Consider the following 24,758-nt stretch of genomic DNA (forward strand, 5'->3'; position numbering starts at 1 on the left):
CACGGTACGAGTAAAGAGTACTTGTCAGGAGACGAGGTTGAACAAGGTATAGAGTGATACCGAAGATCAAACCTCGGACAAGTAAAATATCGCGTGACAAAGGGAATTGGTATTGTATGTGAATGGTTCATTCGATCACTAAAGTCATCGTTGAATATGTGGGAGCCATTATGGATCTCCAGATCCCGCTATTGGTTATTGGTCGGAGTGAGTACTCAACCATGTCCGCATAGTTCACGAACCGTAGGGTGACACACTTAAAGTTGGATGTTGAAATGGTAGTACTTGAATATGGAATGGAGTTCGAATATTTGTTCGGAGTCCCGGATGAGATCCCGGACATCACGAGGAGTTCCGGAATGGTCCGGAGAATAAGATTCATATATAGGATGTCATTTTATGTGAATTAAAATATCGCGGAAGGTTCTATGGAAGGTTCTAGAAAAGTCCGGAAGAAACCACCAAGGAAGGTGGAGTCCACATGGGACTCCACCTCCATGGCCGGCCAACCCTAGTGGGGGTGGAGTCCCAAGTGGACTCCCCCTTAGGGGGCCGGCCACCCCCCCATATGGGAGGTGGAACTCCCACCTCTAGTGGGAGTCCTAGCTTGGCTAGGTTTCCCCTCCATATGGAAGGTTTTTGGTTCGGGTCTTATTCGAAGACTTGGGGACTAACTCTTGGGGTTCCACCTATATAATGAGGGGCATAGGGGAGGGGGCCGGCCACCACAAAGCCACAAGTTGGCCGCACCCCCTTGAGGCCGGCCACCCCCTCCCAAACCCTAGCCGCCCCCCTCTCCTCCATAACTCCCGCGTAGCTTTAGCGAAGCTCCGCCGGACTTCTCCACCACCACCGACACCACGCCGTCGTGATGTCGGATTCAAGAGGAGCTACTACTTCCGCTGCCCGCTGGAACGGGGAGGTGGACGTCGTCTTCATCAACAACCGAACGTGTGACCGAGTACGAAGGTTCTGCCCGTTCGTGGCGCCGGAACCGATCGTGATCAAGATCTTCTACGCGCTTTTGCAAGCGGCAAGTGAACGTCTACCGCAGCAACAAGAGCCTCCTCTTGTAGGCTTTGGAATCTCTTCAAGGGTGAGACTCGATACCCCCTCGTTGCTACCGTCTTCTAGATTGCATCTTGGCTTGGATTGCGTGTTCGCGGTAGGAAATTTTTTGTTTTCTATGCAACGTTATCCTTCAGTGGTATCAGAGCCGTGTCTATGCATAGATGGTTGCACGAGTAGAACACAATGGTTTTGTGGGCATTGATGCTCTTGTTATCTTTAGTTTGAGTACTTTGCATCTTTGTGGCATAGTGGGATGAAGCGGCTCGGACTAACTTTACATGACCGCGTTCATGAGACTTGTTCCTCGTTCGACATGCAACTTGTATTGCATAATAGGCTTTGCGGGTGTCTGTCTCTCCTACTATAGTGAAGATTCAATTTACTCTTCTATTGAAAACATTAGTATCAACGTTGTGGTTCATGTTCGTAGGTAGATTAGATCTCTCTCGAAAACCCTAAACCACGTAAAATATGCAAACCAAATTAGAGACGTCTAACTTGTTTTTGCAGGGTTTGGTGATGTGATATGGCCATAATGTGATGATGAATATGTATGAGATGATCATTATTGTATTGTGGCAACCGGCAGGAGCCTTATGGTTGTCTTTAAATTTCATGTTGAGTAGTATTTCAAAGTAGTTGTAATAGTTGCTACATGGAGGACAATCATGAAGACGACGCCATTGACCTTGACGCTACGCCGACGATGATGGAGATCATGCCCGAAGATGATGGAGATCATGTCCGTGCTTTGGAGATGAAGATCAAAGGCGCAAAGACAAAAGGGCCATATCATATCACATATGGCGCATGTGATGTTAATCCTTTTATGCATCTTATTTTGCTTAGATCGCGACGGTAGCATTATAAGATGATCCCTCACTAAAATCTCAAGATAATAAAGTGTTCATCCTTAGTAGCACCGTTACCAAGTCTTGTCGTTTTGAAGAATCTCGTGATGATCGGGTGTGATAAATTCAATAAGTACATACAACGGGTGCAAGACAGTTTTGCACATGCGGATACTAAGGTGGCCTTGACGAGCCTAGCATGTACAGACATGGTCTCGGAACATGTGATACCGAAAGGTAGAGCATGAATCATATGGTTGATATGATGAACACTTTGAGTGTTCGCCATTGAAATCACACCTTTTCTCGTGATGATCGGGTTTAGGTGTGGTGGATTTGGTTCGTGTGATCACTAAGACAATGCGAGGGATATTGTTTTGAGTGGGAGTTCACCTAGATTTTTAATTATGTTCAATTAAAATTTGAACTCAATTTGTCATAAACTTAGTCTAAACTTTTGCAAATATATGTTGTAGAGATGGCGTCCCCAATCAATTTTAATCAGTTCCTATAGAAAGAGAAACTTAAGAGCAACGGTAGCAACTTCACCGACTGGTTCCGTCATGTGAGGATCTTCCTCTCTGGCGGAAATCTGCAATATGTGCTTGATGCACCGCTAGGTGACCCTCCTGCAGAAACTGAAACCGATGAAGTAAAAGCTGTTTACGAGACTCGGAAAATTCGGTACTCTCAAGTTCAGTGTGCCATCCTGTGCAGTCTGGAATCCGATCTTCAAAAACATTTTGAGCACCACGATCCTCATGAGTTGATGAAAGAGCTGAAAACTATTTTTGAGACTCATGCGGCCGTGGAATGCTATGAAGCATCGAAACAATTCTTCAGCTGCATGATGGAAGAAGGCAGCTCCGTTAGTGAGCACATGCTCGCCATGACCGGGCATGCGAAGAAACTCAGTGACTTGGGAATAGTGATTCCTAATAGACTAGGGATTAATCGTGTCCTTCAATCACTGCCACCAAGTTACAAGAACTTTGTGATGAACTACAATATGCAGAACATGAACAAGGAGTTACCTGAACTCTTTGGCATGCTAAAAGCTGCTGAGATTGAGATCAAGAAAGAGCACCAAGTGTTGATGGTCAACAAGACCACAGTTTCAAGAAACGGGGCAAGTCTAAGGGAAAATTCAAGAAGGGTGGCAAGAAAGCTGCCACGCCTCTGTGAAACCTAAGAACGGCCCTAAGCACGATCTTTGAGTGCTATTGCAAGGAGAAGGGACAACTGGAAGCATAATTGCTCCAAGTATCTGGCTGATCTGAAGAGCGGCCTTGTCAAGAAGAAGAAAGAAGGTATATACGATATACATGTTATAGATGTTCATTTCTTTGGTTCTCGTTCTAGTACACAGGTATTTGATCTTGGTTCGGTTGCTCATATTTGTAACTCGAAGCAGAACTAAAGAATAAACGACAACTTTGAAAGATGAAGTGACGATGCGCGTTGGAAACGGATCCAAGGTCAATGTGATCGCGATCGGCACACTTCCTCTACATCTACCTTCGGGATTAGTTTTAAGCCTAAATAATTGCTATTATGTACTGCGTTGAGCATGAACATTATATCACGGATCTTGTTTAATGCAAGACGGTTATTCATTCAAGTCTGAGAATAATGGTTGTTCTATTTTTATGAATAATATCTTTTATGGTCGAGCACCACAAAAGAATGGCTTATTTCTGTTAGATCTCGATAGTAGTGATACGCATATACATAACATTGATGCTAAGCGAATTAAATTGAATGATAATTCTACTTATATGTGCACTTGTCGTCTTGGTCATATTGGAGTGAAACGCATGAAGAAACTCCATACTGATGGATTACTTGAATCACTTGACTTTGAGTCACTTGATAGATGCGAAGCATGTCTAATGGGAAAAATGACAAAGACTCCATTTTCTGGTATGATGGAGCGAGCTACTGACTTATTAGAAATCATACATACCGATGTATGTGGACCAATGAGCGTAGCATCGCGCGGTGGTTATCGTTATGTTCTAACCTTCACAGATGATCTGAATAGATATGGGTATATCTATTTCATGAAACATAAATCCGAAACTTTCGAGAAGTTTAAGGAATTCCAAAGTGAAGTAGAAAATCAACGTAACAAGAAGATCAAATTTCTACGATCTGATCATGGAGGTGAATATCTGAGTTATGAGTTTGGCATGCATTTAAAGAAATGCGGAATACTTTCACAATTGACACCGCCGGGAACACCTCAACGTAACGGTGTGTCCGAACGTCGTAATCGAACTCTCTTAGATATGGTTCGTTCTATGATGTCTCTTACTAATTTGCCGTTATCATTTTGGAGTTATGCATTAGAGACAGCCGCATTCACTTTAAATAGAGCACCATCAAAATCCGTAGAAACGACACCGTATGAACTATAGTTTAATAAGAAACCTAAGCTGTCGTTCCTGAAAGTTTGGGGTTGCGAAGCCTATGTAAAGAAGTTACAACCGGACAAGCTAGAACCCAAAGCGGAGAAATGCGTCTTCATGATACCCTAAGGAAACTATAGGGTACACTTTCTATCACAGATCCGAAGGCAAAATCTTTGTTGCTAAGAACGGAACCTTTCTTGAGAAAGAATTTCTCACTAAAGAAGTATTTGGAAGAAAAGTAGAACTCGATGAGATTGATGAATCTATACTCGTTGATCGAGTAGCGAAGATCGAAAGTTGTACCTGCACGCCTACACGGCAACAGAGGAAGCTAATGATAATGATCATGAAACTTCGAACGAGGAAACTACTGAACCTCGCAGATCGACAAGGGAACGTGCCACTCCTGATTGGTATGATCCTTGTCTAAATGTCATGATTGTGGATAACAATGATGAGGACCCTACGACGTATGAAGAAGCGATGATGAGCCCAGATTCCAACAAATGGCAAGAAGCCATGAAATCCGAAATGGGATCCATGTATGATAACAAAGTATGGACTTTGGTAGACTTACCTGATAGCCGAAAGGCTCTCGAGAATAAATGGATCTTCAAGAGAAAAACAGATGCTGATGGTAATATTACTGTCTATAAAGCTCGACTTGTCGCAAAGGGTTTCCGACAAATTCAAGGAGTTGACTACGGTGAGACTTTCTCACCTGTAGCGAAGCTAAAATCTGTGAGGATTTTGTTAGCAATAGCTGCATTTTTTGATTATGAGATTTGGAAGATGGATGTCAAAACGGCGTTCCTTAATGGAGACATTGAGGAAGAGTTGTATATGGTACAACCCAAAGGTTTTGTCGATCCTAAAAATGCTGACAAAATATGCAAACTTCAGCGTTCAATCTATGGACTGAAGCAAGCATCAAGAAGTTGGAACCGACGCTTTGATAAGGTGATCAAAGACTTCGGGTTTATACAGTGTCATGGAGAGGCCTGTATTTACAAGAAAGTGAGTGGGAGCTCTGTAGCATTCCTGATATTATATGTAGATGACATATTATTGATCGGGAATGATATAGAACTATTAAGCAGTGTTAAAGGTTATTTGAATAATAGTTTTTCAATGAAAGACCTTGGTGAAGCATCATATATATTAGGCATCAAGATTTATAGAGATAGATCAAGACGCCTAATAGGGCTATCACAGAGTACATATCTGGACAAGATTCTAAAGAAGTTTAGAATGGACGAAAGTAAGAAAGGGTTCTTACCTATGTTGCCAGGCAAAGTCTTGAGTAAGACTCAAGGACCGGCTACGGCAGAAGAAAGAGAAAGGATGAGTAAAATCCCCTATGCCTCGGCAGTAGGATCTATCATGTATGCCATGCTATGTACTAGACCGGATATAGCACATTCGTTAGTTTGACTAGCGAGATATCAAAGTGATCCGGGAATGGAACACTTTGGATAGCGGTCAAGAATATCTGAAGTACTTGAAAAGAACTAAGGATATGTTTCTTTGTTATGGAGGTGACCAAGAGCTCGTTGTAAGTGGTTACACCGATGCAAGTTGGAACAACGATCTGATGACTCTAAGTCACAATGCAGGTACGTGTTTATATTGAATGGTCTTTGCGATGCAGCTGGGCAAGCTCGAAGCGGTGCACGGTGGCGAAGTCTTCAACAGAATCGAGTACATAAGCGGCTTCAGAGGCTTCATCGGAAGCGGTATGGATGAAGAGGTTCATTGTAGAGCTCGGTGTGGTTCCTAGTGCATTGGACCCATTAATCATTTCTTGTGATAACATGGGTGCCATCGCCAATGCACAAGAGCCAAGGTCACACAAGAGGTGAAGCATATCAAGCTGCGTTACCACTCGATTCGCGAGTACATCGAAGATGGAGAAGTAAAGATTTGCAAAGTACACAACGATCCGAATGTAGCAGATCCGTTGACTAAAGCTCTCCCTAGGGCAAAGCATGACCAACACCGAGAATGCCATGGGTGTTAGGTATATTACAATGTAATCTAGATTATTGACTCTAGTGCAAGTGGGAGACTGAAGGAGATATGCCCTAGAGGCAATAATAAAGTGGTTATTATTTATATCTTTATGTTTATGATAAATGTTTATATATCATGCTATAATTGTATTAACCGAAACATTAGTACATGTGTGATATGTAGAGAACAAAGAAGTCCCTAGTATGCCTCTTAAACTAGCTTGTTGATTAATGGATGATTAGTTTCATAATCATGAACATTGGATGTTATTAATAACAAGGTTATGTCATTGTATGAATGATGTAATGGACACACCCAATTAAGCGTAGCATAAGATCTCGTCATTAAGTTATTTGCTATAAGCTTTCGATACATAGTTACCTAGTCCTTATGACCATGAGATCATGTAAATCACTTATACCGGAAAGGTACTTTGATTACACCAAACACCACTGCGTAAATGGGTGGCTATAAAGGTGGGATTAAGTATCCAGAAAGTATGAGTTGAGGCATATGGATCAACAGTGGGATTTGTCCATCCCGATGACGGATAGATATACTCTGGGCCCTCTCGGTGGAATGTCGTCTAATGTCTTGCAAGCATATGAATGAGTTCATAAGAGACCACATACCACGGTACGAGTAAAGAGTACTTGTCAGGAGACGAGGTTGAACAAGGTATAGAGTGATACCGAAGATCAAACCTCGGACAAGTAAAATATCGCGTGACAAAGGGAATTGGTATTGTATGTGAATGGTTCATTCGATCACTAAAGTCATCGTTGAATATGTGGGAGCCATTATGGATCTCCAGATCCCGCTATTGGTTATTGGTCGGAGTGAGTACTCAACCATGTCCGCATAGTTCACGAACCGTAGGGACACTTAAAGTTGGATGTTGAAATGGTAGTACTTGAATATGGAATGGAGTTCGAATATTTGTTCGGAGTCCCGGATGAGATCCCGGACATCACGAGGAGTTCCGGAATGGTCCGGAGAATAAGATTCATATATAGGATGTCATTTTATGTGAATTAAAATGTCGCGGAAGGTTCTATGGAAGGTTCTAGAAGGTTCTAGAAAAGTCCGGAAGAAATCACCAAGGAAGGTGGAGTCCCATGTGGACTCCACCTCCATGGCCGGCCAACCCTAGTGGGGGTGGAGTCCCAAGTGGACTCCCCCTTAGGGGGCCGGCCACCCCCCCATATGGGAGGTGGAACTCCCACCTCTAGTGGGAGTCCTAGCTTGGCTAGGTTTCCCCTCCATATGGAAGGTTTTTGGTTCGGGTCTTATTCGAAGACTTTGGGACTAACTCTTGGGGTTCCACCTATATAATGAGGGGCATAGGGGAGGGGGCCGGCCACCACAAAGCCACAAGTTGGCCGCACCCCCTTGAGGCCGGCCACCCCCTCCCAAACCCTAGCCGCCCCCCTCTCCTCCATAACTCCCGCGTAGCTTTAGCGAAGCTCCGCCGGACTTCTCCACCACCACCGACACCACGCCGACGTGCTATCGGATTCAAGAGGAGCTACTACTTCCGCTGCCCGCTGGAACGGAGAGGTGGACGTCGTCTTCATCAACAACCGAACGTGTGACCGAGTACGGAGGTGCTTTGCCGCTCGTGGCGCCTAACCGATCGTGATCAAGATCTTCTACGCGCTTTTGCAAGCGGCAAGTGAACGTCTACCGCAGCAACAAGAGCCTCCTCTTGTAGGCTTTGGAATCTCTTCAAGGGTGAGACTCGATACCCCCTCGTTGCTACCGTCTTCTAGATTGCATCTTGGCTTGGATTGCGTGTTCGCGGTAGGAAATTTTTTGTTTTCTATGCAACGTTATCCTTCAGTGTTCACATAGAATGAAGAAGGGGAGCGGGAGATATGGCAGCGCGTGGAAGGAAAGTGGTCTAGGGTTTCCAGGGCTCGGATCGAATTTAAGGGAGGGGAAAATTGGAGGAGAGGGGAGTGGGTGCGGTGGTTGGAGGTGAGAACCACCGTCACGCCCTTTGTGTGCTCTCTCTCTCCATGGAGGAAGACGACATAAGGATGAAAATAAATAAAAGGGGAGGGGAGAGAGGGCGAAGGGGTACCGGGCTCGGTCGAAGGGAGAGGATGTGGGGTTGGGGATCTTGGGCCGCCAGAATAGAGAGGGAGCATGCCAGGAAAGAAAAGGGGCCTAGTGTTAGAAATTATGTTAGGGTTTTCAAAATTATTATTTATTTTTCCTTTGATTGAAAAAACTAGTTCGAAAACATTTGAAAAATAATTTTGTTTGAACATAATTTTATTTTGTTAAAAGCATGGATGTGATGTATGCATGATGAGTAAAAAATAGACAATTCGATGTAGAATCGTTGATCTAGTACTAAGTATGTAGATATATTCAAATCTAGACAAATCTTTGACATCTTTTATAGAGAGGGTATGTATTTTATTTCTCGATTAAAAAAGTACTGTACTGTAGTAGTAATTCCTATTTTATTCCTCATCCAAGCGCGGCCCTTTTTCTCCTAAAACTTTTGCAACCACGAATCGACCGGACACCGAGTCACTGACACACGCTCTAGCTCTCCGGTCTCCGCTCACATCGCCGCCGCGTGGGCTCCGGCCGCTCCTCTGCTCCGTCGCACGCCATGACGGCGAATCAGCAGGCGGGCGAAGCCCTGGCGGCCCACATCTCCGGCTTGACCCGCCCCGATATGTACGACCTGATGTCCCAGACGAAGGTGCGCTTCCCCCAATCCTCAAACCCTACACGGTCGATTCCTCCCCTGCTGGCTTTCTCTCCATGTTCTCACCGTTTTACCTGTTCGCGCAGGCCATGATCGAGCACGACCAGGAGAGGGCGCGCCGAATGCTCGTCGAGAACCCAGAAGTCACCCGCGCGCTTTTCCGGGTGAGTTTTAGGGTTTGTGCGGGGGTTCTGGAGAGGTTTCCTGGTACAAAATTTGGTCTTTGTATGCAAGATTGAAATAGAACTTCATCTTTATTACAAATGGTAATAGCTAAACAGATTAAGCGGGGCTCTTGTAGTGCTGGCTCCCCCAGGTTGAAGCCTGGATGAGGTCTGCACAGTGTGGAATTGAGATAACATTTATGTGGCAGAATCTTTCTCGGTTGCTATTTACACGAGTCGATGAAAAATCTAGTCATAAGACTTGGTGTATGGTGTGTTAATGTTGGTCGTATTGCCGCAAATCGCGTCTTCACACATGTGCTTGTTTTAGCAAACTTCTCTAAAAGACTAAAACTGAACCCACTACTTGTTCTACTACAACTGTTTCCTATTGGTTTGTTCAATTGTTTGTAAAAGAAAACTGTTTTATAAAAGAGGGGAAGCAACCTCCCCAACCGGTTGGGGAGTATAATATGCATGTTTTATGTTTCTTTTCTTGTTGTCCCTGCAAAACTTCCCTGATATCTTCCAGTTAATATGGGATTATTTGGCTGCCTACATATGTGAATTTAATTTACTACTACTTCCAAGTTTCAATTGGATTGTGCTGCGAGCAATATATGATTGGTTATATGTGTTTGTTGGGATGAGATTCTTACATTTCTTTTTCACACAGGCCCAAGTAGTTCTCGGAATGGTGAAAACACCTAAAGCTGTATGTAACATAAGATCTTGTACTTCTCTTCACATTTAATATTTGGATTCTTAATAATGAAATTGAACTATTTTTTCATCGAGCGTGTTCTTGTTCTTCCACAGGAAAAACCTTCAGACATGGCACAACCAACAGTTGCTCAGATAGCTCCTCCTGCACCCGTTAAAGCTGCAGTGAAAGATCATGTTAACATGTCCCAAACCCAGTTACCTACCAATCACAAGAATTTGCAACCTTCTGGCCCTTTTCCACCTGGGGCTTCAAATCTGACATCATCTTTGGACCTTCCTGCTATGCCAGTGAACCCAGCACAAGCAAAAGGGTACCCTATCAATCATATGATTTCTGCATCAGCACCCCAGTCATCTCAGCATCCAAATGTTACCATGCCTCCTCATGCTCCTCCACAGTATTCAAATGTGCCTTCTCATATGCCGATCGTTCATAGTCAGCCGCAACAACCTATGCAAAATCCTGGAATGTTTAACCAGCAACTACAGCCACCGTTGCCCCAGTTGCCTAGGCCACCTTCCATGCAGGCCTATACACATCAGATGCATCAGCAAGTACCTAATTCATTTGGTCAGCACATGCTGCAACAACCAATGTATCATGTAAGGTTCTACACTTAATCTGCATGATCATGATAACTAAAAAGTACGCTGTACAATTAACAATGGTATCTTGATTTATTTTTTTCCAGCCAGGTGGGAATCCACAAAATTCTTATTATACAGGTCAACAACAATTAACAAACCAGCCACCACCGTTGCCTAACCAGCCTCCGCCACAGCTATACCAGGTGTGTTTTTCTTGTCATCTGGAAGATATGATTAATTGCATCAGCTGTAGTACAGTTGACCTGTATCCCTTGCCCTGCATAAAGATAATTCAAGCATAATCCCAATTGTTTCTGCATTTGTGCTGCACTTTTCTTTGCAAAGTGATGTAGGATGTAGGAACTGCATTGACGAAGTGCTCTTTATATGCTAGCATCTCAGGAGTTTTAGGCTTCGAAGAACCATGCACCAGTGAATAACTGTTAACTAACCTCTTGCTATCTTGATGCAGTAGTGTTTATTGCTGTTGACTATCTGCATCAAATGACATGATCAGCATTTTTCTTTGAAAGAAGTAACATGTAAATTACTTATATTATCTTAAATCCAATAAACTATTACTGTTTACATGTCGTGGCCTAACATAACAGTTAGCACTGTCATCTACATGTTTAGCTTTGGCTAGGTTCTACAACTTTTCCTTAATCTGAATTTCTTATTAGCATTTATCATTTTCTGAAAAAATCAGTGCACATGCAGCTACTAATTTTTCATAGGTCAGCGCTGCAAATTCTTTACCGTTATATCATAATTTGAGTACACATTTTGCAGTTTTCTATAACAATATGGCAATATGCAATAGCAGTTCTTTAAGAATGGCTGTCATATGAAATGCTTGAGAAATATGTCGTACTGCTCTCCTTTTCAATATTTGATACTTTTGGTTAGGTTATTTCTTGGAAAAGTCAGAGAATGGAAGTGTCAAATATAGCATGTTTATGGTGGTCTTATTTTCTTAGCAAGGACCTGGATCTCCTAGTCATTCTTGTTAAGACCTTACTAAAATTGGTGGCTCATGTATAATATTGGAGCAATGCCATATTAAGCATGTCTTCAACATTATGTCTTACAGAATTTTCCTTAAAACCTGGTCATTCCATATTTTCTTTTGACGATTGAAGAGAAAAATCTTACCAAGTCAGCTTCATTCATCAGTAGTTTTTTTTCTTGAGTTGTGTGAAGTTTTTGAGAAATGTTTCATTATATTGACATCAGTGACATGAGCTAGTATCTTGCAGCAAATCAGAGACCTATGGATTACCAACCTATTGCTAACTTTCAACATTCTGTAAAACCTAGGACATGATCTAAGCAAACCACACACCACTTCTTGGATAGCTTATTGTTGTATGCTAGATTCTCATACCACACGCCACTTCTTGGATAGCTTTGTTATCGTATGCAGATTGTAAGAGTGCCATCTTCTGTCCAATATGTGTTCATTGTAAACACAACAATTAAATCCACTGCATATAACTCCTGTAGTTTTTTTTTCAGCAGGGACAGGCCAATTCACATGTTAACTCACACTACAATTCTCAAAGTATGCAAGTCGATAGATCAGCTCCATGGGGACGTGGCAACCAAGAAGCATCGTCAGCTGCCTCCCATTTCCCTGGACAATTCCCAGGTCTACCTGGACAGATGGCCCAGGGGATTGGTACCGCCCAGACGGGTCGCCCAGAAGCACCTGTAAGTGTCTGTAATTGCATCTTAGAACACTTATTCGTGTGTGCTATGTTTTTGTCTTTTTTCCCCGAAATGAACCGTTCACATAACACTTCTGTTTGAACAGTTGACAGCTGACATGGAAAAGATGCTAGTACAGCAAGTCTTGAGCATGTCGCCGGAACAGATCAATATGCTGCCTCCGGAACAACGGCAGCAGGTGCTTCAACTACGAGACATGCTACGGCAATGATGTACACGACGAGCAGCTGGCTGAGTAGAAGAATCACAGTTTGATGGAGCCATTCAGATCATTTGAGTGCTCCATGCCAGGCACCCAGATTTTGCTGTTGCCGTGACCCATTTTAGCCATTGTTCAGCTGATTGACATCCTTGGTAGTCTGCTGCTTGCCTAGCAAATATGATTGTAGAATGCTAGTCCATTCTGTTATTTACAGGCAGTTGTTTGGACCATATATCCTGGTTGACGAATGAAGCGGCATGTTTTGGTATTCCTTTGCTATCACAATTGTATGCCATGTTATGGTTTAATTATGGCCCTTGTCTGATGAGACTTGCCTATATGATTGTAGAATGCTAGTCCATTCCGTTATTTACAGGCAGTTGTTTGAACCATATATCTTGGTTGATGAATGAAGCGACATGTTTTGTTATTCTTTTGTTATCACAATTGTATGACGTGTTATGGTTGAATTCTGGTCCTTGTCTGATGAAACTTTGTCTAATTTTTTTTTTTGTTTCTTGCCTTTCATTTTTGTTGTTGCCCTACCGTTTGTTGTAAGAGAACTAGCAAAACCGACATTATTTATCTGGAATTTGTATCCATGTTGGAATTTTGTAAACTTTAAATCGGGGCACCAGCAAATTGTTACCTTCCTGCCAGCCAGTAGATTGTCACCCAGCGACAGCACGTCCGTGCAGCCTCATGCATGCACCCAGTGCCATGGCCTCTTGTTTGACACCTCTCTTTGACCATCCTTTAAGCCAATGTCTTGGTTGTTCAAACTTTCAACCCCTTCTTGCCTTCCTGCCTCCTCTTCTCCATCTTTTGTCTCCCTCTTCCCTCCGCTTCCTCCAAACCCTAAACTCTACCACTGTACAATCAGACATGGAGAAGAAGGATGATCAATGACACAATGTCACGGGTTTCTAACAACGACAATGCACAATTGCACATTCTCCTGGTTGGGGAGGCGATTGACAACAAGGAGGTTCCTAATGTTGGAGAATGACATGCTAGGTTTGAGGAGAGGCGCGCGAGCAAGGGCGTAGAGGTTTTACTTAGGATGTAACAATATCAGATTGGATTTTTTTCGTTACCATATCCTCTAAATATATTTTTGTTGGATTCGGAGCGGAGCAGATAATAATTGGTTGTGGATTCAAATATTGATGTAGCATATTGCGGGTTTGGAATGTAAACAAAGCATACTCAAGGGCATAAAAAAAAGTGAGCCTAGCTTATTTGGTTAGGGAAGTGGATGTACAACCCAGCCACCCAGGTAAGTCCCCAGGGACGCGAATTTGGGTTCTTATTATTTAAAACCAAATTACTGTAGGGGTTTCCTCTACCGTATTCCTTTCAAAAAAAGGGCAGAAATAAAATTAACTGAATAAATACAACATTATTAAATCAGAAAATCATACCACCAAAAGGAATAGATATAAACGAGTTTAGCAAAACACTCACAAAATAAATACTGGTAACACCACATGATGAATAAATATAACGGGTGACCACATGAACAAAATACGTCAATATGATGCAATAATGTAAATGCTACCATCCACACATGCTTCAGTAGCCAATAATCTAACAAATTTATACTCCATAGACAATATAATAACTATGTAAATGAGTTGTTACTCGGACGAACTTGACAACTCACTCTACTGGATTAGCTTAAACTTTTTTTTGTCGAAAACCGGACTTATTCGATTCAAAACCATGGAATTGTCGTAAGTAATATGAGGATAATGCATATACATATGCTGCTACTTCCTCTAATTTATATTAATTATCGCAGATTTAGATAAAATGTTGCCTAAATCTGTCTAGATTCATTGAACATGCGACAACTAATTTGGACTAGAGGTACTCATATTTGACATATAACATCATATGTTATACTGTGCTTGGGTGTCGGTTAAGAATCGGATTTTTTTTTATCTTTCAGATTTGTTGAAACCAGATATGGAATCTTTATAATGGGTTCGAGGGCTGAAATTATCATATTCATATCTGACTATATCTCATTCGGAAAAAAAATTCTGACTATATCTAAATCCGGACTACATTGAAGAGCTAGGGTCTTAAAAGAAAATGCCAAATCATCACGAGCTGTCTCTGTCTCACCTGTGAGCTGTGCTTGCGAAACCTGATAATCAACGTGGTTTTTCATCAGGTTACGTATCAGCGTGTTGTGTTTCGTTTTGTAGAAGAAGAAGACAAGTGTAGTCCTCCGTGGCGTCGCCTCCCTCCATCACGCTGTACTCTGCCCAATCAGCTCTCCCTCTCATCTCCCGGAAGAAACAAAAATCCTACGCGGACCCATCCAAGAACAGGCGTCTCCGTCGAGAGCAGTGTGTACGTACGGACCAACCAAGGCGAGGTGGACGGCGGCGCACGGGAAGGATCGCGTTGGAGTCCTCCGATCCGGCAAGCCGTGCCGGAATCTGATGGCGGGAGTAGGAGGGGAGCAGGCGCTGTCGGCGGACAACGTGAGGGGGATAGTGCTGGCGCTCATCTCCAGCGGCTTCATCGGGGGCAGCTTCATCATCAAGAAGAAGGGCCTCCGCCGCGCCGCCGCCGCCTCCGGCATCGGCGCAGGTCCGTCACTCGCCTCCTCCCTCGCGCGCTTCCTGTCGTCACGCCATTTCTTTTCTTTTCTTTTCTTTTCTTCAGAGTTTATAATCCTCAAACGAATCTCCTTCTTCCTTGTTTCGCTTCGTGCAGGGGTTGGTGGGCACTCCTACCTCCTGGAGCCCCTATGGTGGGTTGGCATGATCACCAGTAAGCTTCCTCTCTGCAATTCCCACTAGACCAAACGGAGCTCAATTTCCATTAAAACAAAGGGAGCTCAATTCTCTGTTCTCAATGAATCCGCCCAACGAAAAATTCTCCCTTTTCAGTGATTGTGGGAGAGATTGCGAATTTCGTGGCGTACGCCTTCGCCCCCGCTGTGCTGGTTACTCCTCTTGGAGCACTGAGCATAATTGTTAGGTGTGCGCATACGCCAACCTCTGACTCTAAATTTGCCGCAAGACTATTTTTGGGGGATGCGATGTTGAAGATGTGTGTTTCTGCTGTCTTCGCTGTCCAGTGCAGTGCTGGCCCATTTCATCCTGAAGGAGAGACTGCAGGCCCTCGGGGTTCTCGGCTGCGTGATGTGCATCACCGGGTCGATGGTGATCGTCATCCATGCGCCGCAGGAGCAAGAGATTGCGTCGGTCAAGGAGATATGGAAATTGGCGACCCAACCATGTGAGACTTATGGAATTATCTTGGGTGTCATTGTAGTCCAACTCTTGACTGTAGGAAGTGCAATCTGATAATCAAGGTTTTGTTCATTGTTCATATGCAGCTTTCTTGCTATATGTTGCTCTGGTTATAGTGATGGTCTCTGTGCTAATGTTCCATTTCTCCCCTCTCTGGGGGCAGTCGAACGTGTTGATCTACACCGCCATTTGCTCTTTAATGGGTTCCCTTTCGGTAATGTCGCTTCTAGCACCAGCTGCTGATTTAAGTATTTTTTAAACGTAATTACCAAGTTTAAGCCTTAGAAAGGAAGGTTCTAACATTTTCTTATTGGTCAGGTTATGAGTGTTAAAGCTCTTGGCACATCCTTAAAACTGACTTTTGAAGGCACAAATCAGTTAGTATATCCAGAGACATGGTTCTTTGTGCTTGTTGTGTCTACTTGTGTGCTAACACAGATGAATTACCTGAACAAGGTTTGTATGAGTTCATCATATATGTTAAGCAATCCAAAACTATAATTTTTTTTCTTAGGATACTGATGCGACGCGACAAGTCTGTGTTCATCTATAGTCTAAATATGCCATCAAGTAATAGCTTTCCGAAGATAGATTAATTAGTACCTCTTCTGGTTCTCCAGAACTTGTTTTGGACATCAAGATGGACTCTAAAAGACAATTTTACCCACTAATTTATATTGTAATATATATAGAGGAGCTGACCATATTATGATATTATATAAGTACATTGCAAGACAAATATACTAGTAGGATTTTCATGTATGCCATGTTCATATTTAGCTTCTTCACATGATAACTTCAACCTGTTGTTGCTCTTCAGCATTGGTTATCCCAATGTATTTGATTATTAGGATAAGGACTAGGGAGTGTCATATTCTATTTCAGTCATTGTTTTGTACGTCATACTTTATCACTTTTCTCAGCAACCATAGATACATGAACAGAAGAATCAGAGGATTATGCTAATTTTGTAGGGATATATTGTTAATGCGATATAGGAACCTATTTATTGTGTTTTTCTTAAGCATTCGATACTAGCATCAATTTATACTTTTCCTTCTGTCTTATCATTCCTCTTGTACATTTTAAGAGTATCTGCTTTAGACAAATACCCCATTTCATCCCTGAGTCTAAAGTTCTATATTGCTGAACAAATACCCAAAAAAAATGCACTAATATTCATTAGTTTACAAAATGATTTCAAGTGTATTGGAAGCCTCCAACTGAGTAATTGTTCCTTTTTTGTAGGCACTTGATACATTTAACACGGCCATTGTATCACCAATTTATTACGTAATGTTTACTACACTGACAATTCTCGCAAGCATCATAATGTTTAAGGTAAACAAAATTCTTTTGCTCTTATCACATACATATCCATATCTTTTATTCTGTAACGACAATCATCTCACAAACGGTGTGAATTGCTTATTCTGTAATTGTTGTCATATGTTGTTGTAACCCCTCCGAGAAACTTGTTGTTTTTGCCTCTGTATCTTATCCACGCCTCAACTCAAGTATCCTAAGCTACTGTTAGTACAACTCAGAGTAATTTTCAGCTTACTGGTAGCTATATCCTACAACAATTTAGGATATGCTAAGCAAACAGCCATACTTTGTGAAGCACCACTAACATGAGTTCTTGTTAAAAAGCCACAGGAGTTTAACCGATTATTATTTTATTTTACTGATGGGTGCAGGACTGGTCTGGTCAAAGCCTTGGAAGCATCACTTCCGAAATATGCGGCTTGATCGTGGTATTGTCTGGTACCATTTTGTTGCATGTGACAAAGGATTATGAAAGAATCCCACAGTCAAAAAGTATGCAACCCTGACTCTTACCTGTCATCAGATATTCAAGTTCTCCTGAATCACTGCTATAATCTCCTGTTGTTTTGTTATTAACTAGGTATCTATGCACCATTGTCTCCTTCCTTGACGACAAGATTAACCGGAGAATTACTGGATCACGTTGAGGATGGGAATCATGGGAGGGCCTCTGACGAAGAGAAAGTCTTGAGACGGCAAGAGATGTTTTAAGCTAACATCAGAAGACCGAAGTGATGGTGAAGTAGCTCAGTTGAACTGAACAGATGCTGTTAACGACGGCAGCATTGTCATCAGAGCGATGATTGTCAGCTACTCCATTCTGTTTGTACATAGTTAGACGTCTGCAGCAAATTGTTGCCTGCAAGGGAGAAAACCTGTGAAATAGGTCTGGGTCTCTGGGAGGCAGCTGAGTTTTACCAGATAGGATTTACTCACAGATTTCTTGTGAGTTCTTCGTATAAAAGGATGGTTTCTTGTGAAGTTTTCTTCTCCTTCTCTGTAACTTATTTCTTCCTCCAGTTTAGCCACCGTGTTTCTCGTTCTCGTGTCTGTAGAGTTAGAGTTTGCTGAGAGTGATCCATGCAGGCTGTATGCAACTGTGAAAATGATGTAGATTATCAACTGTGCTAGACTGCTAGTGCCATTATTGCGATGTTTTGAAATTCTGGCGTTAATTTCACATTCATCCCTTCTAGGCCCCTGTTGGAACTTGGAACAGAACATTGCCTCGGTTCGAACATGAACTGATAATTGAACATTGTCTGGAGTATGAAAATTCAGAGTTTCGTCTAGGATGGGATTGTGGCGCTGAGCATTAAGATACAGCTTTTGCTTAGCATGCTTGCCATTTGACGATTTTTTTTAAATAATACGAATTAATTATTTAATTCGAGGACTACCACGCGTTTTCAAATAATTACAAAACTGTGACTCGGTCGGAGTGGGGCAGGCCGATCGGACTGGGGCGGGCCGATCGGACCGTAGCAGGCCGATTGCAGGTGCCTGCTGCGGCCGCCCAGCCGACAGCACCCTGTCGGTCAGCAGCAGTCCGATCGGACCGTAGCAGGCCGACTGCATGGCGCGGCGCAGACGCTCGGCAGACGCCCCGCTCCTTTCCTTTCGACGCGCGGCGCAGACGCTCCTTTCCACGCGCAGGCGCAGAGTCGGGCCGGCCTTTCCACACGAAGCAAAATACACCCATGCAAAGAATCGGGTATCAGCAGGCCAGTTGGTTTGTAGCAGGCCAATTGGTCTCTAGCTATCCAGTTGGTCAGCTATCGACCAACGAGACCGCAGTCTGGACGGAGACCGCAGCCGACTCCCAGTCGGTTTGCTGCTGTCCGATCGGCCCGCTGCAGGCCAACCGAGTCACACTATTGGAAATTTTTGAAAACGCGTGATAGTCCTAAAATTAAATAATTAATTTGTATTATTTTAAAAAAATTCGCCTTGCCATTTCCGCTGAAATAATATCGTTTCTGTACTGCAGGTCTGCAGCTAATCTGTGCGCACCCATCAGCCTGTTGCACGAATCTCGTGACAATCTCATTACCCTAGTCTCCTCCCGGGCCCCACTTCCCAGCCGCACAGGTACGCTCTTCTCCCCCATTCACATCCCCGTCCCCTGCGCTCGTGATCTCGGCGGCGGCGGCGGCGGCTTTCCCACGGTGAGTTTTCTGGGTAGGCTGCATCCTGACTCCATCTGTTGATTCTGCTATGGATTGTTGATTGTCTTTTCATTGTAACTAGAGATCCCGTTAGAGGCTTAGGGCTCACCCAACCCACCCCTCTTCCGCCGCCTCTCCTCGTCTTTAACCCTCACACGCCGCCCTACATCGCCGTCGTTACCTGCAACCGTAGCACCATCTGCTGCGCCGTCTTCGGCTAATTATGTCGCTGACCAAGGGATATCCTTGCGGGGAAGGGGGCGATTCCATTTAGCATAGATTTCTTTGTGAAATTCTGAGTGTTTGAGTGTTGTTGATGTAGGTAATGGTCGCAGAGTAGATGACTAGTTTGAATTGAGGTTTCGTTGATGCGTTTAATGCCTTTAGAATACAAGTACAGCTAATGAAACTATCAGGGTAACATGGACTGTTTTTATTGACACTTACAGTTAGATTCAACCAGTTTTCGTCCCTAGCAACTGTTTGTTCATCTGTGTTCCTGTTCTGTATAATATATCTTAAAGTAATTGACTAACTTCATGATCCACTACTAGGACTCAGCTTGCCCGAGATCTTCTTATCATTCTTAAAGCTACTAGCTGCCCACTGTTCTTGTTTCTCCTAGCCTTCTTGCCTAAATGCATGATCATATTCTTTTGCTAGATCCCAGAAATGCTAATGCTGCATAATCTGAGTTTACTGATGGTGTTTATCTTAGTGTTCTTTGTACCAGTAATTGTTAATTTGGTAGATATGACCATCAGTTGACCACTGTAAGCATATTTCTGTTTGGTATAGGTTACGATGTAGTGTGCAGAATAGAACTTGAATTTCCTAGCCTTCTTGCCTAAATGCATGATGGTATTCTTTTGCTGGATCCCAGAAATGCTAATGCTGGATAATCTGAGTTTACTAAAGGTGTTTCATGTTAGCGTTCTTTGTACCAGTAATTGTTAATTTGGTAGATATGACCATCAATTGACCACTGTAAGCATACTTATGTTCGGTATAGGTTACGATGTAGTGTGCTGGAGAGAATTTGAATTTGAATGTGATTTACAATAGCTTATAAAACAAGGTAGCTAGGAAGTGATATATGCGAACACATATCACCAATGTGAACCTTCTTTGGAGCATTTCTTATGTATTAAGTTTTGTAGTCTCCAGATCTGTCACAGAGATTCCGCTTGCTTTGCTATTTTCTCTATGCTTCTTGTGTCTGTTCTTAATGTCTTAGAACCCTGGATTTTACTCCCCTGATCTTTTTTTATGTTTATCCCATTTTCAGGTTATTCTGCAGCACGTTCAAAATCGTTAAATGGGGAAGGCAAAGCGTGCATCAATTTTTATCAGGCTCGTTTCAGCAGCCGGAACTGGATTTTTCTACGTGAAGCGCAAGAATCCTCGACGGATCACAGAGAAGCTTGAGTTCAGGAAGTATGATCCACGTGTAAACAAGCATGTTCTGTTTACAGAAGCGAAGATGAAGTGAGAGCAGTCTTTCTTCGGTGCCCAGACCTCTGTACCGTTCACTTTGGTCTGAAGACAATGCTACATTTATTACCTTGATATAGGTTCTAGAATGTGATCTTTCATGTACACAACCCTAATGTTCATGTGTTTTATCTTGCTGGCAGAAATACAGCATGAATTTTCACTTGTCTGCTCCTGCTAGTTTATTTCATTACTGAATTGAGCTGCAAGCCTGCAAAATTATTGCCCCGTTTTAGTGTTTGTAATGTGTGAGGTGAATGCATGTCTTGGAAACTTAGCAACCACAGATGAATCAATAGAGTGTTTGAACCGCCAAGATAAATGAGTTTTTCTTTCTTTTCCTTCTCAACGCTTGGAAACATATAGGCTGTCTCCACAATCGTGTAACTAAACATGCTATTCAACATAGCAAACTTGGTTCAGAGTGAACTTATTTTGCAATTACAGATAATGTTTCGTGACTCATGTCTGAACTCTGAACGGTGGGGATCTGTTTGTTTTCTGTGCATGACATTATATATCGGCAAGAAATCATCCATCGTGTTAAAAGAAATAAACAAAACATGCAATCTTTGAACATCATCTTCAAAATTAGCATGACAAGAAGCTACTTTTCAATTCTGAAGTGTCAGGTACTAACTGTCAATGTCGTCAGACATATGAAACTTCTCCATCACTCTGATGCTACCTGCATCAACCAGCTGTGCAAGCACATCCTCGAGCCAGGATCATAGTCCCACAGCCCAGACGCCATCTGGCGCAGGAGCTTCTTCTTCCTCCCATTCACCCAGTTATTGTGGATGACAAAGCACCCGAGCTCCTTGCAAGCTGAGCGCACGTCACGCCTCTCCCAGAGTCCCCGGTAAGCTCCGTTCGGGAACAGGTCCCGGTTCAGGAACATGATGGTGAGGTTTGTCCTGGGTTCCAGGCATCTGTCGTCGCCAAGGCGGTTCACACCCTCCTTTCCACATAGGATGTCAAAGAAGCTTGGCTGCTCCGACGAGTTCGATTTGGTCGCGTGTTTCACTACCATCTCCATTGCGGTGATGGTGGCGTGGTCTGACCGGGCGTAGTAGAAACCTGAGTTTAGTCGGCGTGGCAGGTTTATTGGTCCTGTCAACAAAGATCAACAAGGATTAAAATATACTACCCCTTGAGAAACATTAGCAAAAAAATTGTAATCATAATCAAGCTCACCCGTCTCATTGTATTCATCTGTTTGTGCTGCAAATGTTGCAGGTCCAAGAGAATGCAGGAACTGTAGTGGATTATGAAACCAATAGATATCGACATCACTCAACAGCACATTGTATCCCATCCTTAAAATCTCCAGAACAATCCGTGATTTCACTTTCGTGACTCGCTTAAAACACTGGGTTCCAAAGTGACAATCATCGAAGCTGACATTCTTTGGTGGCAATGGATCTCTGAAAACTGGCAAACCCTAGAATTAGGGATTAAAACTTGAGCATGGATTGGCAGTTAGCAAATTAAAAGTTACAGACAGATGAAAGAAAAATATTAATAATATGAGTTCAAGTGTGTGACTACCTGCAAAATGGAGAATTCATATGTCTCTTGGTCTAGAGCACATACTACAAAATTTGTGACTCCAAGATGGCGCAAACGGCACACCCAACTCATAAGCATGTCCCTGTAACTTGCCCCAGCAACACCAAGAACAACAGACCTATTCTGATCAGCTACAAACTGTAGGAGCATTCCTAATGAATATGGAACACCAGCTGCGTCTGGATTTTCTGAAGAATAGTTCAGTAGATGGCCAGGCAAGCAAATGCTTTCTTTCTTCCGCAGGCTGTCACCCTCTGCATGGACAATGTGTTCTTTGCCTATGACAAAATTTGAGAAGGTTGGCTCTTCAACTTTGCGCAACAAGTAATCTTCAGAATGCTTTACCACTTCATACAGCATGGGAGAATGATGTCTTCGTAGCGAGCGATAACAATACGACCCGTAAACGGCAGCGAGATGGCGATTGACACCATACTCCCATGATCCGTCAAGTAATGTTCCACTGTCACTAGAACCGCGCTTTGCGCTGAAATCTTCTGGATATAATCCAAGAGCTAGTTTGCTTGCATCAAACATGAGTCTCATTTCAGATGATAGAACCTCATGAGCCATCCACGAGCTGTATGCTCCTCTTCCATAAAGAAAAGAAGGCAGAACGCCTTCAAGTAACGGATTCCTCGGATTGTTCCACGCCATGATGAGCCCCCTGTCGCCGCTATCTGCTGCCCAGTTGTCTGCCGGAATCTCCTGCAACTTATGGAATTTATGAGAAGAATGTACCGTCAGCAAATAGAACAGGTTGGGAAATTCTATATGTACGTAGTACACAAGATTGCCGTAGATGGAAGAAAAGGTACGGGTACCTCGCTCAAACTGGAGTTGTTGCGTGCCATTGAAATGAGAAGCCAATCACGGTCAATTCTGCTGAAATTCGACAGTAAGGTGACAGTTTCAGGCAGCAGAACGACGTCGGCGTCGACAAGGATGCATATTTCAGAGTCAGAAGATTGCGCCCTTGCTACCATGGAGTGGAAGAATGGCGTTCCCGTGAACCTGAGACCACACACACAAGATGGAAATGCCGATCAATTCGAGCAGCAAGCAATCACATATAGCGGACTGAAATTGTCAATCATGTATCGGTGTTTGCGAGTGCGTACGAGAAATCGACGGCGGCCTCGACGGTGACCCGGCGTCCGAGCCGTGTGGCGATGGCGATCGCCGAAGGTTGGGAGCCGAGGAGCACGACGCTGACGTCTCCCGGGAGCGCCAGCCACGATCGCACCGCCAGCTCCTGCCGCGCGGGCGAGCCGTCCGGCGCCGCGAGCGGGGCCGAGAAGATCGTGATTCTCCGACCGGCGGTCGGGCGATCGTGTTCGTCTATAGGGTGGTGGGAGCGCGCGCTGGAGGAGGAGGCGCGGCGGAGCACGGCGCCGGCGAGGACGACGAAGGCGACGAGGACTACGAGGAGGCATCCCGCGCGGCGGGGCGAAGTAGTACGGCTGGCGGAGATGCCGCGTGCGCTGCGGCGGGAAGGAGCTCCTCGCCGGCGCGGTAGAGGAGGGCGGCGGTGGCCGTGCGAAGTGGGGAGCATCTAGGCGCGCGCGGCGAGGCGCGGAGCAGGACGAGAGAGGCATTAAGCTTCGTTTGACTCCTTGGTGGGGTCCGCGTGTCATTGGGTGCGGGGAGGGAGACTGGCTTTGAAGGGAAGCAAAGGTGCCGCGAAAACTGGAGGCGACGGTGGTACATAGACCGAACCGCAAGTAGACTGTTTTTTTTGAATCTATATGAAAATTTAAGTATAGTTATTTTTAAAAAAATTCTAAAAAAATACCATGATATAGAATATATTGTAATCTACAAATACGTAAATTTTTCATAACGAGATATGTCGTATTTTAAACTCATTAAAAATAACAAATCTTGGTTTCATCATTGGTTAATAGTACTGAGCAATATACTATAGTCTATATGCGTCATTTTGTGCGATACTATACTACGATACTATATTTTATTATTTTTACTGAGGAAAAATACAATGTATTTCAATCTGAAAATTTGCACATTGTTAGATTCCATCATTCTCTATGTCTATGTATTTTTCTTAAAATTCTCTGAAACTACAAAACCAAAAGTTTAATTCTTTCTTAAAAAAACCAAGCTACATGTAGTTCAGTCTATTAAAGTGGTTTTTGGGCGACGGTGGCCCTACCCAAATAAGCCAATACATATGTTTTGTGGGCTCATCTGTCAGCGAGCTTTGTGTTTTGCGGGTTTATTTTCTTTTTTTTATATTGATTCAAACAAGAAGCTCGGTACGCTGCATGAATCTTTTCTTTCTTATTGATATTTGCACAAAATATAGCATCGTGGTCAATCTTTTGCCACTCTACTAGTTGAGGGCAAGAAATTCGTCGCATTCTTCATTTCTTCTACTAGAACTCTCGCAACACCAAATTGTAACCTTGTTT

At 43.4% G+C, this 24,758-nt stretch overlaps 4 protein-coding genes across 6 annotated transcripts; 3 read left to right on the top strand and 1 right to left on the bottom strand.

Annotated features, from left to right (window-relative positions):
- The first annotated feature begins 8,878 nt into the window (after positions 1 to 8,878).
- Positions 8,879 to 12,918, top strand: LOC127327203 (cleavage stimulating factor 64). 2 transcript variants are annotated; one of them, XM_051353973.2, is made up of 7 exons: positions 8,879 to 9,071; positions 9,164 to 9,241; positions 9,918 to 9,956; positions 10,061 to 10,570; positions 10,660 to 10,758; positions 12,074 to 12,268; positions 12,372 to 12,918. In XM_051353973.2, the coding sequence occupies exons 1-7, from the start codon at positions 8,979 to 8,981 to the stop codon at positions 12,495 to 12,497; spliced, it is 1,140 nt and encodes a 379-aa protein (XP_051209933.1). In that variant the 5' UTR covers positions 8,879 to 8,978; the 3' UTR covers positions 12,498 to 12,918. The 2 variants fall into 2 exon arrangements, with proteins under 2 accessions (XP_051209933.1, XP_051209934.1); XM_051353974.2 differs by having other exon boundaries at positions 12,077 to 12,268.
- A 1,831-nt stretch (positions 12,919 to 14,749) lies between these two features.
- Positions 14,750 to 18,073, top strand: LOC127327201 (probable magnesium transporter NIPA6). Its single transcript, XM_051353972.2, has 9 exons — positions 14,750 to 15,095; positions 15,222 to 15,278; positions 15,398 to 15,488; positions 15,589 to 15,749; positions 15,850 to 15,977; positions 16,082 to 16,219; positions 17,012 to 17,104; positions 17,464 to 17,584; positions 17,673 to 18,073. Exons 1-9 carry the CDS (start codon positions 14,945 to 14,947, stop codon positions 17,801 to 17,803), a joined length of 1,071 nt encoding a protein of 356 aa, XP_051209932.1. The 5' UTR covers positions 14,750 to 14,944; the 3' UTR covers positions 17,804 to 18,073.
- A 1,043-nt stretch (positions 18,074 to 19,116) lies between these two features.
- Positions 19,117 to 20,994, top strand: LOC127327199 (uncharacterized). Of its 2 annotated transcripts, none has more exons than XM_051353969.2 (2): positions 19,117 to 19,260; positions 20,549 to 20,994. In XM_051353969.2, the coding sequence occupies exon 2, from the start codon at positions 20,579 to 20,581 to the stop codon at positions 20,750 to 20,752; it is 174 nt and encodes a 57-aa protein (XP_051209929.1). In that variant the 5' UTR covers positions 19,117 to 19,260; positions 20,549 to 20,578; the 3' UTR covers positions 20,753 to 20,994. The 2 variants fall into 2 exon arrangements, with proteins under 2 accessions (XP_051209929.1, XP_051209930.1); XM_051353970.2 differs by having other exon boundaries at positions 19,168 to 19,273.
- A 321-nt stretch (positions 20,995 to 21,315) lies between these two features.
- LOC127327200 (beta-arabinofuranosyltransferase RAY1) lies at positions 21,316 to 23,340 on the bottom strand. The gene is made up of 4 exons (XM_051353971.2): positions 23,162 to 23,340; positions 22,306 to 23,096; positions 21,952 to 22,198; positions 21,316 to 21,867 (listed from the first exon to the last, which is right to left on the bottom strand). The coding sequence occupies exons 1-4, from the start codon at positions 23,310 to 23,312 to the stop codon at positions 21,428 to 21,430; spliced, it is 1,629 nt and encodes a 542-aa protein (XP_051209931.1). The 5' UTR covers positions 23,313 to 23,340; the 3' UTR covers positions 21,316 to 21,427.
- Positions 23,341 to 24,758: the final 1,418 nt, after the last annotated feature.

This window comes from Lolium perenne, chromosome 1 (genome assembly GCF_019359855.2).
Source record: "Lolium perenne isolate Kyuss_39 chromosome 1, Kyuss_2.0, whole genome shotgun sequence".
In the NCBI taxonomy this organism is placed as follows: Eukaryota; Viridiplantae; Streptophyta; class Magnoliopsida; order Poales; family Poaceae; genus Lolium; species Lolium perenne.